Source organism: Bos mutus, chromosome 23 (genome assembly GCF_027580195.1).
Source record: "Bos mutus isolate GX-2022 chromosome 23, NWIPB_WYAK_1.1, whole genome shotgun sequence".
In the NCBI taxonomy this organism is placed as follows: domain Eukaryota; kingdom Metazoa; phylum Chordata; class Mammalia; order Artiodactyla; family Bovidae; genus Bos; species Bos mutus.
In genome coordinates, this window is record NC_091639.1 from 29,258,065 (window position 1) to 29,272,105 (window position 14,041).

The 14,041-nt window shown below is 34.3% G+C and overlaps 1 protein-coding gene across 1 annotated transcript in view; it reads right to left on the minus strand.

Moving 5' to 3' along the window:
• Positions 1–14,041, minus strand: part of CD2AP (CD2 associated protein) — an 85,955-nt gene that overhangs the window by 31,249 nt on the left and 40,665 nt on the right. The window contains exons 3-5 of the mRNA XM_070361326.1: positions 9,927–10,080; positions 3,720–3,820; positions 2,366–2,483 (exon numbers count right to left, since the gene is read on the minus strand). Of these exons, the coding sequence (XP_070217427.1) occupies positions 2,366–2,483; positions 3,720–3,820; positions 9,927–10,080 (373 nt within the window). The remainder of the gene's footprint in view (positions 1–2,365; positions 2,484–3,719; positions 3,821–9,926; positions 10,081–14,041) is intronic.

The following is a 14,041-nucleotide window of genomic DNA, read 5'->3' on the forward strand; positions in this document are numbered from 1 at the left end:
AATATTCGACAAAATGAAAGGGCAGTCACTTTATTATAAAAACTGAAATATAACACTTCCCTAGAAAAGCAAAGCTTTTCCTGAAATTGACTACTAAAAAGATATTAATCTTGAGGTTTTTATATAGAAACCACTAAGTAATAGAATAGATTATAAATTTACCATGTTCCTATTAAAAAATATAAAAAGGGGCTTTCTTATACCTTTTATTCCACAGTTCTTCAATGAAAACAGAGGGCATGAAAATAAATTATTCATAAAAGCTCAGGTAATACTGTCTACCTACTGTCTAGAGTCAGAATTATCTTCTTAGCAGTAATAGCCAGAGTTTAACTGGTCAAACCACAACACATCCCATATACTTCATTCTATCTATTAAAAGAAGGAGTGTAAGAAGAAGCTATGTAAAATAAATGCAGTGGATATGGCATTCCAATACTACAAACAAAACAAAACAAAAATTTTATAATGTACAGTTGGTAATTCCTGTAACAGTTATCTGAAATAGATGCTATTTTACTGACTGAAGAAGACTGTCAAAACATCAGTTAACACAGAAGATGTTATATTTCATTCTCTAAGACCCAATGTGTAAGATACCAAATGCTTAAATTAAAACTCAAAGGACATCATGTCTTCAGTAAAGTTCTAAAGATCCTATAAAGTGCTCACTTCTTGGTACTTACATCAATATGCAAAATCTTTCTGCCTGAAAATTTGAGTTTTAAAAAAAGGGAAATTACAGTGTACTTCAACCACTGACTTCCCACCCCATAATCACAAAGCTCCACATTTAGAATGCACTGTTATTGTAAAGGGGTTAAGCAAGCAAGGAAGTACATTTTTAACAGATATGATTCTGCAAGGTTACTAAAATTCAAATAAGGCTGAATAGTGCAAGGAAATGCCCAAAGTATTATAATTATGAAGTAATGAACTACATCCAAATTTAAATTCGATTTTCTTTTGCTACTGATCCCTTATGGACTTTGAATTTCATACAATATTTTAAGGGCTCAGTTTATATGGCATCATAAAGACTATTTCACTACACACTTTAATTCACACTAAATTCTTTTTTTTTTTTTCACACTAAATTCTAACATTAAAAATAAACATCAATAGATACAATATCTATGACACTTAATACCAATATGTGCCTGAAGTAATTCAGGGGACAGGGTGCAAAGTAGTAACTGTCCCTCCAACATTCCTATGTTGAAATCCTAGCTCCCCAAATGAAGAGGTGGGCCTTCAGAGAGGTGATTAGGTCATGAGGGCAGAGCCCTCACGAATGCGATTAGTGCCTTACAAAGAGGCTCCAGATAGCTCCCCTGCCTCTTCCAACTTGTGAGGACAAAGTGAGAAGTCAGCAACTATGCACCAGAAAGGAGCCTCGATCTTGGACTTCCCAGTTTCCAGAACTGTGAAAAATAAATCTCTGTTGTTTTGAATGCTACCTAGATTGTGGTATTTTGTTACAGCAGCTCTAATGGACTAAAACAATAGTCTTCGTATCTTGACTCTACACTGTCTTTGAAATAAAAAAGCAATATCAACAACCTTAAGGTTGTATGTCTATACCTCATTTTTATGAATCTATGTAACCATTATAAAACTGCCAAATAACACGAATGTACAAATGTGAATTCCTGAACATTTTCATTACATACTTTTCTATAAAGAAAAATATCTACTTATCCCTATGCCACCACTTATGAATTTAATATCTCTTAAAAAAAAAAAATCTCTCCTAAATCCCTCAGCAGTTCACAGATGCAATTCCAAGTTTGGGGATAAAGCTTTTTTGATTATACTTTTGAATGGTCTCTAAATGACAAGGTCACAAAATAATTAAATTACATTCTGGCTGCACATGGAAAACAAACTCTATTAAGTGATACAGAAGATCAGAGGAAGAGTCTTTTAAACTCCTAATATTTCAGAAGTAGGCCGTTTGCAAACTCTGATCACAACTGTATATAAGTAGACCTTCAGTGGGAAGAAATCAGGTAACATAAGCAGTATCGTTTCATAATAAGGGTAGTATAAGTTTACTTTGGGTTGAAGCAGACATCAGAAAGAAAAATAGTAAATTACCTAGAAGGGAATAGCTACCCACTTTTGCCTGGAGAACCCCATGGACAGAGGAGCCTGGCGGGTACAGTCCATGGGGTTGCAAAGAGTCAGACACGACTGAGCGACTAACATTTTCACTTTAAGTCCTTGTCATAAATTGCTTTTTTTAAAAGTAGATAAACTAAAGCTCATAGTTCAAAAAGACGAGAGACTAAAAATATACAAAATGAACACTAGTCATATACAAAATTTGTTTAAATCTATTCAAATTTTTAAAATAGTCTACCTGAATCTTCCTGGGCTTCATGAGTGTCATCATCTGTTACCTCTAATTCTTTCACAAAATTGGAGGGAAACAGTCCCAACTTGTTGTTCAGGGTTCCACTCCACCAGCCTTCTTCTACCTGAAAGAGTTCACAACTCAAAAATAATAATAGTTTCTCTTAAGTTTTCACTTCCCCCACAGAAAAATTGAGCTACAGAAATGAACAGGCACAAAGGTAGTGGTGCAAAATAATCCCTTTAAATCTATAAGAAAAAACAAAAGGGAAAAAAATTTTTAAGTAGATTAAATCTACGTGGATTGAATTACTCATACACGGATTAATCAATAGCACTCTGCAACCCTTCCACAATGAGATCTTATTAATAAATCAAAGAACAGAAACATGCCATCCAATCTGAATTCTGGACACACATAACTAACAAACCTAACAAAACAGTGTTCTCTGCCACAAAATTTGGAATGCTGTGTCCTGCAGCAACAGGAGGTAAGCCAGTCCCTTATCTTGTGTGAGTCCATCTCATTCGTAAAATGGGGATAAAAATTCCTATCTCCTTAGGTTGTTCAGAAACTTACATGAAATAATAAGTTTGAAACACTCAGAATGGTGCGTCAGGCATAATATGAGCTTGATGAACACTGTTATTATTGCCACCTGGTAGCAATAAACCAGAACTGCCTTTTATAAACACATTGGAATTTAACAAAAACTAGCGATAAATTACACGTTATCAAACAAAATCAGCTGCGGTGGCAATACTTGATATCAAAATATATACTCTGAAAATGGCATCTTTAGCTGCTAAATAACACTTTGATATTCCTTTAATGATAAAAGTAGATATATGAAAAACTATTTTTGAAATATTTTAAAATCTTATTCTAAGATATTAAAATGAGGCAAAGTGTTTTGGGGTTAATATTTGAATGTGATAATTCAAACAAAACAAAGCTTTTACATTCTGCTTGCAAACATCTCTGCTGTGCAAAAGGTAAAAATCCTTCTGTTTTTATGGCTTGTGTCTAAAGTGAATTCAGAATCAAAGAAAGGTTTATATGCTCAGCTACTTAGATTACACCAATTTTAGCTTAAAAAAAAAGAGCTTATTTTATTTTTAAAGTCAAAGATACAAATTCGGTACACAAATATTAGGCATAGCAAGGATGAATAAAGCTTTATTTCTACAATTAAACAACCTTCCTTTAGGTCATTAAAGATCCACTTTAAAATCTGTATCTTAAAAAAAAAAAACTGGCAAAATAAATTTTAAAAATTAGTATTTTTACAAAGCATTTTTCTAATATCCAGAGCATTAATTCTAATTGCTGCTTTATCTCTAACATGTGTTTTCCTTACCTCTTCACTAATATCAATAATATCTCCCACTTTAAGCTCCAGTTCATCCTCATTTTGTGGAATGTATTCAAAGAGAACTTTACACTGACGCTTCTTGGTCTCTAAAGGAAGTCACATAAAAAAATTAAGAAAGACCTTTAAAACAAACAGTAGCAGCTTTATTTACACACCATGTTTACTGTCACAGGATTTGTATGTATGAATGAAAACCGAACACGGACGCATTCTCAACAGCACCGTTATCTGTGCCATCTGGCTTTCCACCTGGCTCCCCACCCTAGAAGCGCTTCCTTCTCCTAAAATGAATTCAAGCCAACTGCAAATAAGGTAGCTCTCAGAAATGAAATCAGATCCAACTGATTATACAAAAGTAAAATTTCCACTGCCAATTTGCAAACTAGAAACACAGACTTTAGACACTATTGGCATAACAAATTTATCACAGACACGTCCTTCGAACCAGTGATTTTCAGACTGCTTCTTGATCAAAATCTAGGAATACTTTAAGGCACTAAGTCAAGAGTATCTGTGTTTAAAAAAAAAAAGATACAATGCACAAATCTAAAATGTATTTTATCTTATTTAATAATTTTTCTGACAAAAACACAAGTGAAGACAAAAATAATTTCACTGTAGCGTTTTAAACAAGCTTCATTTATTCAGAAAAGTAATGATTATATAATGTAGGACTTCAAAAGATGTAACTTGATTCTTTTTAATGAATATCAGTATCTTTTTAAATAATTTAAAGTTAATAAAGAGTATTAATTAGCTCCTCTGCCCCTAAGCATATGTCAATTAACTTCAAACAACCTAGTGATATTTTAATCAAAAGCTTTGTTTTTGTCTTGTCTTTCACACTAACATAATTCTCCAGTTTTTTTTCCAAGATAGTATGCAAAATTATTTGCAAAGGAACTTCTCATTTTTAAAAGGAAAATCCACATTGTATAAAAATATCTAAATAGCCCCTACCATTGCCACAAAATGTGAGTCATTTATTTAAAAAAGAAAATTTTTTTTGTATGATTCTGTATTTTTATACAGCTTACTCTTCAGTTAGAATGACTGCCTATAATGAACTTTTCTATTAGTTGGCAACACAAGTTAAGCAATTTGGAGATTCTTCACATTTCAAATGGCACATACAATGTCTACCCATACATACTGGTCAATAAATATTTACTGAATTTCTAAAATGTATCAGAACCTTTGCTAAGCACAAAAGAAAAGAAATTAAAGAGTAAAACTGTCAATAAAAGGATATGTAGCATTCAGTCGATTTTTTTAACTAGTATTTTCTTAACGTAAGTAACCTCCATACAGCTTTTTAGAACTACAGAGAAATTAATGATAAAGTATTTCTTTAAATCAGTATTTTATAAGTAAAGCTATTAATAAGAAAGCAAATAAAGAAGTGTAACAACAAAGGCAGTGACAAATTTTTATGTACCAATATTACTCCAAGTCCTTCATAAATACTTCACACACAAAAGAGCATAAAAACTTGCTAAGACATATTGTATCAAGGAGAAACAGGAACTCCTTCCCACTGCATCAGGCTGCTTTCTTCACAGATTAGAGTGCTTTACCATAACTCATGTACCCTAGTCATGTCGGATCCTTATTCTCTGAAAATACCATGGACCTGCTTATCTTTATGGGTCTTTCAAAGGCTGCAATTCTAACTGCAATGCCATACTCTCCAATTTTTATGTGAATGATATGTCCTACATAAAGAAGAGCTTAATGACACTTTATTTGATGACTTGGGTACAGAATTGCCCTTTCATTTGAATCTGAACTGCACATTATGTATGTTTCTAGTCATCAAGCAAAGAGCCAACTCATTGGAAAAGATCCTGATGCTGGGAAAGATTGAAAGCAAAAGGAGAAAAGGGCAGAAGAGGGTGGTTAGATGGCATCACCAACTCAATGGACATGAATCTAAACAAACTCTGGGAAAGAGTGAAAGATGGGGCAGCCTGGCGCGCTGCAGTTCATGGGGTGGCAAGGAGTCAGACGTGACTTAGTGACTGCACAACAACAACAAGTACGGTTCTTAATAGTATAAAATACTGCAATGACAAGTACAGACATTTACAGAGCATTTCTTATAATATTTACTTAACATGTTAATACTTTGAAAACCCTATAAGGTAATTATTACTATCATCCTTGTGTTAGAGTAACTTGGCATTTTCCTCTGTTAAATTGTGAGTTTTGAATCATTATCCATATCTAGTTTTTATTTGGTAGATTTGACTGTCCACATTAACACTGCTCTTATGGTCTTCATACCCACAGGTATTACAGTATTCATCACATGAATGTCAAATAATTTCAGAAAAACCTTTTCGAAATATTTTTTATTTTCAAATGTAAGTCATCACAAATGGGAAGTATTTCATGGTTCTTAAAAAAAAGATCTAAATATTTAGATCAAACAGAGTTCTTAAGTACTTCTTATATTATTTCTCATTTAAGAACACTTAATTTTTTCCATCAAATGCTAAAATGAAGAGCATATCATACTCAGAAGTTAGAAGCCTGAATGCCAAAATTTCAGCGATAGCAACAAAAAGATTTTTTTTTAATTTTATTTTTAAACTTTACATAATTGTATTAGTTTTGCCAAATATCAAAATGAATCCACCACAGGTATACATGTGTTCCCCATCCTGAACCCTCCTCCCTCCTCCCTCCCCATACCATCCCTCTAGGTCGTCCCAGTGCACTAGCCCCTAGCATCCAGTATCGTGCATTGAACCTGGACTGGCAACTCGTTTCTTACATGATATTTTACATGTTCTGATCCACTTTTAGTTCCATTTAGTTCTGGAAAGTAAATCGTCAAACTTTATTACAGCATTTTCTAATGTAAAAAAAAATTTTTTATCAATTTCTTTCTCCAGTAAGCAAAGGCAGTCATCAAAAGTAAAGAAACATCAAGACTGAGCCATTTGCTACATGGCTGAATTTTTTTAATTTTTTCTTATCCTCAGCAATAAAAAAATCATATTAAGCCAGTAAGTGAAAATTTTAAGCTTCTCAAGATTCTACCTATACTGCTGAGATATACACTTAAGATCATCAAAATCTTAGAAAACATTATCATCATCACTAGCATGAAGAAAAAAACTCATGTACTTAGGGATGAAGTATCATGTCTAACAACATGTCTTCAACAGATATATAAAGCCAATATAACAAAGCAAGCTTAGGTGAAGAATATACCACGTTTAGCACACAATTATTACTTCAACTTCTCAGTAAGACTAAATTTTTCAGAATAAAATAAAAAATCAAAACACCTTACCCCATTCATATGAAAGGTTGCAGCCAGGGAGCAGTCATTTGAATGAGGTTTTATTCCCCTTCTAAGTCAGAATATTTCAATGTCAAAGAGCAGAGCCTGAACTACTAATATGCCCCTTCCTTTTCACATGTATGCTGCAAAGATGTATCATCAGTGACCATACTTTGATGAGATTCAGAAATTTATCTTTTTCAGTACTGACTCAAAATTGGGAGGCATGTTACCAAATGTTATCTGAGAATCAAACACTATGTGGATTATATTCTAGTCAACCAACTTTTAATGTATCATCATTTCTTTCTATACAACTACCAATGATTTATCAATATTAATCTCAATGCATCTTTTGCATTCAAAATAACTAGATGGAAAAATCACTTCTGTAGCATGAATTCCCACTAATAAGGAATACAATATACCATGAGTAGATTCATATCTGGTATCAAGGTTTTCCAAATATAAAGTGGAATATCCACTAATATTCCACACTGCACATTATATACAACTGTGATGCTGAAAGACATCAATTCTTTACTCCAAGTAAAAATATTCTACACCATTATATCTGTGCCCGATTTTACAAGGGTCTCAGCAGGGATTCCATTTGTACATGTTTTTGCTATAAAAGAGTAAATTGGTTCTATTCTATAATTTTAGCAACTTTTTACAATCAACTTTGCCCTGGAAAATTTTCTGTGCTCAATCTAAAAATAACTGTCTTACTAAAGAAGATGCTTAATTTACATGCAATAGCAAAAGTTTCAATGGTTTCGTGACCAGACTTTGCAGAAAAAAAAATAAAGCCAACGTTTTTTGGCTTTGGAGAGAAAAACAGCTAACGATTCCAGTCTCCAGGTATCTATCATATTAACTATGTGAACTTTTCCTTGTGGTTGCTTAGTCAAAATTCAGCACACATGCAGATTCACTTGTCTTGGCAGAGATTTGAACTGAACCTTCACAATGCAGTGTTTATCATTATCAACCTTTACAATGGTTTGGGGTTTTTTTATATTAACAGTCTTGATTAAAAGAGTATATACTACTATTTAACATTACAATGAACGACTTTGAATAACTGATCTATTTCATTAACCAAGGAAATGATGCAAACTAACGGTAACAAAAAAAATCTGATTAAAAAAAAATTAGCTGCTTTTCCTGGAAAAGTAATCTGAAAGCAAAAACAACCTGCATCCTGTTTTAAATGTTACTTAGCACACCAAGTGACTAATTTAGTCTTTGCAGCACATGCACTTAAAAACAAGTTATGGAGGAACCTTAGGAAAAAGCCTAAGCCTCTTGGCACCAACTATATAATGGTTTCTCCTTCTTACAAGAAAAATGGACAGTGTTCTCAAAGAAGGTGAAGTTTAGTGTCCTTTCCTATTAGGAGACAAAATAAACCTGAAGTCCTTTGTCTCGCCTCCACTTAAGAAAAAGTGTGTTCCTTTATAGCTCAGTAGAGCTAAAGAAAGTAGTATATATATCTTACAACAGACAGAGATCATAAATAACTATTTTATGGGTCTAAAATTCTCCTTGTGCACAGAAATTCTACGTAGAGATTCATGTATAGCTTGCGGAAATAACTCCGTTATCTATTCCTCAATCTCCAAACAGTTTCAGAGTCCAGGACAACCAGAACTACTAAACAGTCCACCTTCGGGCAGAAGACTGAAGGCAATGTGAGTGATATCTAAATATTGTCTGTACACTGCACTCACTGGGAGAAAAGAACAACAAGTAGTACCTTTTAACTGGTCTGTCTCTGTGTCATGAAACCTGTTCATTTTTATGAAAACCTATTTTTATTTTATGAAAATAATCAAGTGTGATATAATCTAGAAAGTAGAGATTTCCCCTAACTTCACAGACAGTAGCATAGAAAGTAACAGGTTTAAGATATGAGACTATAAAAATCAAAAATAATCTTACATTTATGAAACATATATTAACAAAATTTCTTTATATTTTAGGCTACCTGGTACACAAGGTAGTAACCAGCATCAAACACAAGGGACCCCAATATCAAAGAGACTGGTGTGGGGAGTGGCGAGGGAGGGAGGGGAGGTGGGTTTAAAAAAAAAAGAATGATCGAAGATAATAGTGGATAAATACTCATTTATAACTTATTAAATCAAACTGAACATAGTATTCAATCTCTAATGGGGCCTCAGGTTTACTATGTTAAAACACTATCTGCTCCCAGGCTTGAAGTACTTCTTTGAGTAACAGTCTTTCCAAAGACTACGTTTTTGACAACAGCAATATTACTAGTCTTTTTATTTTTTTTAAGCCACTTTTTCACCAGCAGTAAAATAAAACTCAAGAGTCTAAATGATCTAAGGTCATAAGACAGATTCAAATAGTGTCTGATTTTAAATGTGGTACTCTCCCTCTATATTAAACTCTTCTTTGGTGTAAACATATTTACACCAAATACTTCAAAGGCACTCTGCTAGGCCAACCACCTTGGAAAACTGAATATCCATGTTCAGATGGCTAACCACTAAAGAAAATGTATTATCAAATGCTTGCATCTATACTGCTTAAGGATGAACAGACATTTTAGCATCCCATTTAATATTTAATAAATAATATTCAAGTAAATTTAAGGCAAAGGATTAACTATCCAACAGAGCCTGTAAGATCAACAAGAAAACAAAGCCTTGTATCTCAATTTACAATTCCTATAGAACAGCTCATGCTGGATTTCCAAATGAAGACTGACGACATGGGCCCATAACTAGTAACTGAAGAATAAGTAGGAAGTTTCTGTAGTCTGCTACAAAAGGTTGATTTTTCTTAATACAACTTATGAACAGTTAGTTATAAAACAAACGTCTATTCTGATTTAAATGAAGAAGAAAATATTATTTACATACTCTTCTTAATGGTTTTGGTTTGTGGAAGTGGCTGAATTCCTCCAGGCAGAAGTCCATAGGTGCTTATTCGTTGTACGAGATTTGCTACATTCCCGTGCCTTTCCCGCCTGATGGGCAAACTGTCATCCTTGGATTCTGTCTCTTTCTTAATTTCCTACAAAAGGGGAAATCAGCAAATAGGCAAATTAAGCTGTATTTCATTAAATTAAACCCTCAAATGCAAAATACCAAAACCAGGTACATTGATTATTATATAAAACAAAGTATCAACAGTTTGTAACCTTTTTCTCTGCCCACACATATCTAAAGAATATCACACTTTGGTTACAGCTCCAACAAAATGTTATTTATGGACACTAAAATTTCAATTTCATATAATTTTCACATGTGATTAAATACTGCTTCTCATTTCATTTTTTCCAACTATTTATATAACTCTTAGCTGGCATTCTCAGTTCAGTGACACTATAAAAACAGGTGGTATTTAGATTTGGCTCATGGGCTGTTGTCTGATAAACCCTGTTCTAAGTCACAGGTCTAAGAGAAGATAGGTAAATCTTCATGAAAAGAAGTATGAAGTTTTACTGGAAGACATAAAAGAAGACATAGGAAAGAGAAGTCATGCCATGTTCAGATGTTGAAAACTCATTATCATAAAGATAGCATTTTTCCCCTAAAATTGATACAATGCAATTGAATAAATATGTCAGATTTCGGAGAGCAATTAAATAAACTAGTTCTAAATTTGTAGAGAACAACAAATGACCAAGAACAGCCAAAATACTTCAATGAAAAGAAAGTGAGGGGATTTTTTTTTTTTTTTAAGAAATAAAGAAAAACCATACGATACTACGAATCAGAGTGTATTGGCACAAAAACAGACACAGTGATAAATGAAACAAAATCCATAAACAGAAAAACGATTTACAACAGGCAAAAAGGGAGGGAAAATATTAATCTTAAAATAGATGGTGCATGCACTGTTTCACATTTAGGCAGCAGGGAATCAAACTGGATTCCTGCCTCACACATTTAATATTAAAATTAAGTTTCTGTTCATTAAAAGTAACCAACCACAAGAAAAAAGTAAATCCCTAACCAGAAGGTATTTTTCACAACAAAGAATCTATATCTCCAGGTGTTTATGTCTACTGCAATGTTAACGAGTTGTTACTCTAGCTGGTAGGATTTCAGATTATTATGTTTGATGCTTGCTTTTTTGTGTTTTTTTAACAAGGCATATCATTTTGCAAACAGAAAATTTTTTCATTTTGGAATATCTGTTAAATGATGAGAAACTGTGAAAACTATTAAAGTATAAATCATAGAAGACACACAAAATATTTCACACTGTAGTGACTGCTTCATTTTTACTAGTAATGTATGTAAGGAAAACAACTTCAATTTGCTACTAATAATAAATGACACACCATATGAAAACTTCAGTTTTCAGATCACAGTAAGTATTTTTCAAACTAATAAAAATATGAAATCTATGTAAAAACTAGTAGCTATAACCTCAACATGCCAAAGAGTACTAATTTTGGATTCTCCTGAACATCTCATGAGCTACCTACATTTTAAAAAGATAAATATCGTATCTCTGAAAGCTATTGTTGCCTCTCTGGTACAAGAGACCAAGAACCTGGCTTGATATTCAAATCTTATTCCTCTAGGAAAATAATTCCAGTTTGACCCAATGTGAGACAGGAGACAGATATCCTGGGTTTAAATCTTCATTCTATCCTGTTCATAGGCTAAATAGATATTTGTGTTATCTTTTAACAAAAATTAACCATATAAACAGGTATGATATACAAGACAATGACAATGTCTACCACTTCTAAAAATATAAATTTACAACATACTGCTCAAGATCTAGAAACATTTTGAGGACCTTCAATACTCACTGAGAAATCAAACCCATGAATATTAGATATAATATATCTTCTGAAGACAAAAGACACGAAGAGAGGAGGAAAGCAAAACAAAAAAAATATACAATCTACAGTAATATGGAAAACTCAGGTTTACAGCCTTCCACATACACAGTGCCAACTAAGCCATTATCAAAAGTACCAAGTGACTTTAGGGTCTAAGCAAAATTACAAATAAGGTAAGGTCCACTTTAGGCTCCACCCTGCTCCATCTCTGGAACCTCTTCCTGTTACAAATTACTACCACCAGATACACACACACACACACTCTCTCTCTCTGTCTCTCTCCAATCTCTCTCCCCTTTCTCTCCCCCTTCTCTCTCCCTCTCTCTCTCTACTCTAGTCCCTCATTCCTGGACACATAGTGCCTCGAAATTATTCTTTGGCTATCATCTTAAATAGCAATTTTATAGAGCACCTATGAAGGGTCAGTAAGGCTTCTACTGTTTCTTCCTTCTGCCCTTTATTTTGATGCTGTGAAAAGCGCTGCACTCAACATGCCAGCAAATTTGGAAAACTCAGTAGTGGCCACAAGACTGGAAAAGGTCAGTTTTCATTCCAATCCCAAAGAAAGGCAATGTCAATGAATGCTCAAACTACTGTACAACTGCACTCATCTCACATGCTAGCAAAGTAATGCTCAAAATTCTCCAAGCCAGGCTTCAACAATACATGAACCGTGAACTTCCAGATGTTCAAGCTGGATTTAGAAAAGACAGAGGAACCAGAGATCAGATTACCAACATCCACTGGATCATCAAAAAAGCAAGACAGTTCCAGAAAAACATCTACTTCTGCTTTATTGACTATGCCAAAGCCTTTGACTGTGTGGATCACAACAAACTGTGGAAAATGCTTTAAGAGATGGGAATACCAGACCACCTTACCTGCCTCCTGAGAAATCTGTATGCCAGTCAAGAAGCAACAGTTAGAACTGGACATGGAACAACAGACTGGTTCAAAATCAGGAAAGGAATACGTCAAGGCTGTATATCATCACCCTGCTTATTTAACTTATATGCAGAGTACATCAGAGAAATGCTGGACTGGATGAAGCACAAGCTGGAATCAAGATTGCCAGGAGAAATATTAGTAACCTCAGATATGCAGATGACACCATCCTTATGGCAGAAAGTGAAGAGGAGCTAAAGAGCCTCCTGATAAGCGTGAAAGATGAGAGTGAAAAAGCTAACTTAAAACTCAGCATTCAGAAAACTAAGATCATGGCATCTGGTCCCATTACTTCATGGTAAATAGATAGGGAAACAGTGGAAACAATGACAGACTTTATTTTGGGGGGCTCCAAAATTATTGCAGATGGTGACTGCAGCCACAAAATTAAAAGACACTTGCTCCTTGAAAGAAAAGCTATGACAAACCTAGACAGCATATTGAAAAGCAGAGACATTACTTTGCCAACAAAGGTCTGTCTAGTCAAAGCTATGGTTTTTCCAGTAGTCATGTATGGATGTGAGAGTTGGACTGTGAAGAGGGCTGAGTGCCAAAGAATTGATGCTTTTGAACTGTGGTGTTGGAGAAGACTCTTGAGAGTCCCTTGGACTGCAAGGAGCTCCAACCAGTCAATCCTAAAGGAAATTAGTCCTGAATATTCACTGGAAGGACTGATGCTGAAGCTGAAACTCCAATACTTTGACCACCTGATGCAAAGAACTGGCTCATTTGAAAAGACCCTGATGCTGGGAAAGATTGAAGGTGGGAGGAGAAGGGGACGACAGAGGATGAGGTGGTTGGATAGCATCACTGACTCAGTGGACATGAGTGTGAGTAAACTCCAGGAACTGGTGATGGACAGGGAGGCCTGGTGTGCTGCAGTCCATGGGGTCGCAGAGTCGGACACGACTGAGCGACTGAACTGAGACTGAGAATCAGCCAGTAAATAAAATATTGACATATTAACACTGTGACATCTCTTTCCTACAAATTTCACTTCCTTTACTGACTTTGAAAATGACTCTAGGAGATGCAATGAAAGAATGAGCCCTCACTTAAAACAGTATCATGTACTGACAAAGCAAAGTCAGAAAACTAAACCTCACTGTACAAATAAGGGAAGTCTCCTACACAACAGGTAATGTCAATACAAAACCAGTCAAGAAAATACAGCGTGGATGATTGCTGTATAGATAAGAATGTACTACACATTGACTTGCTTGTTTT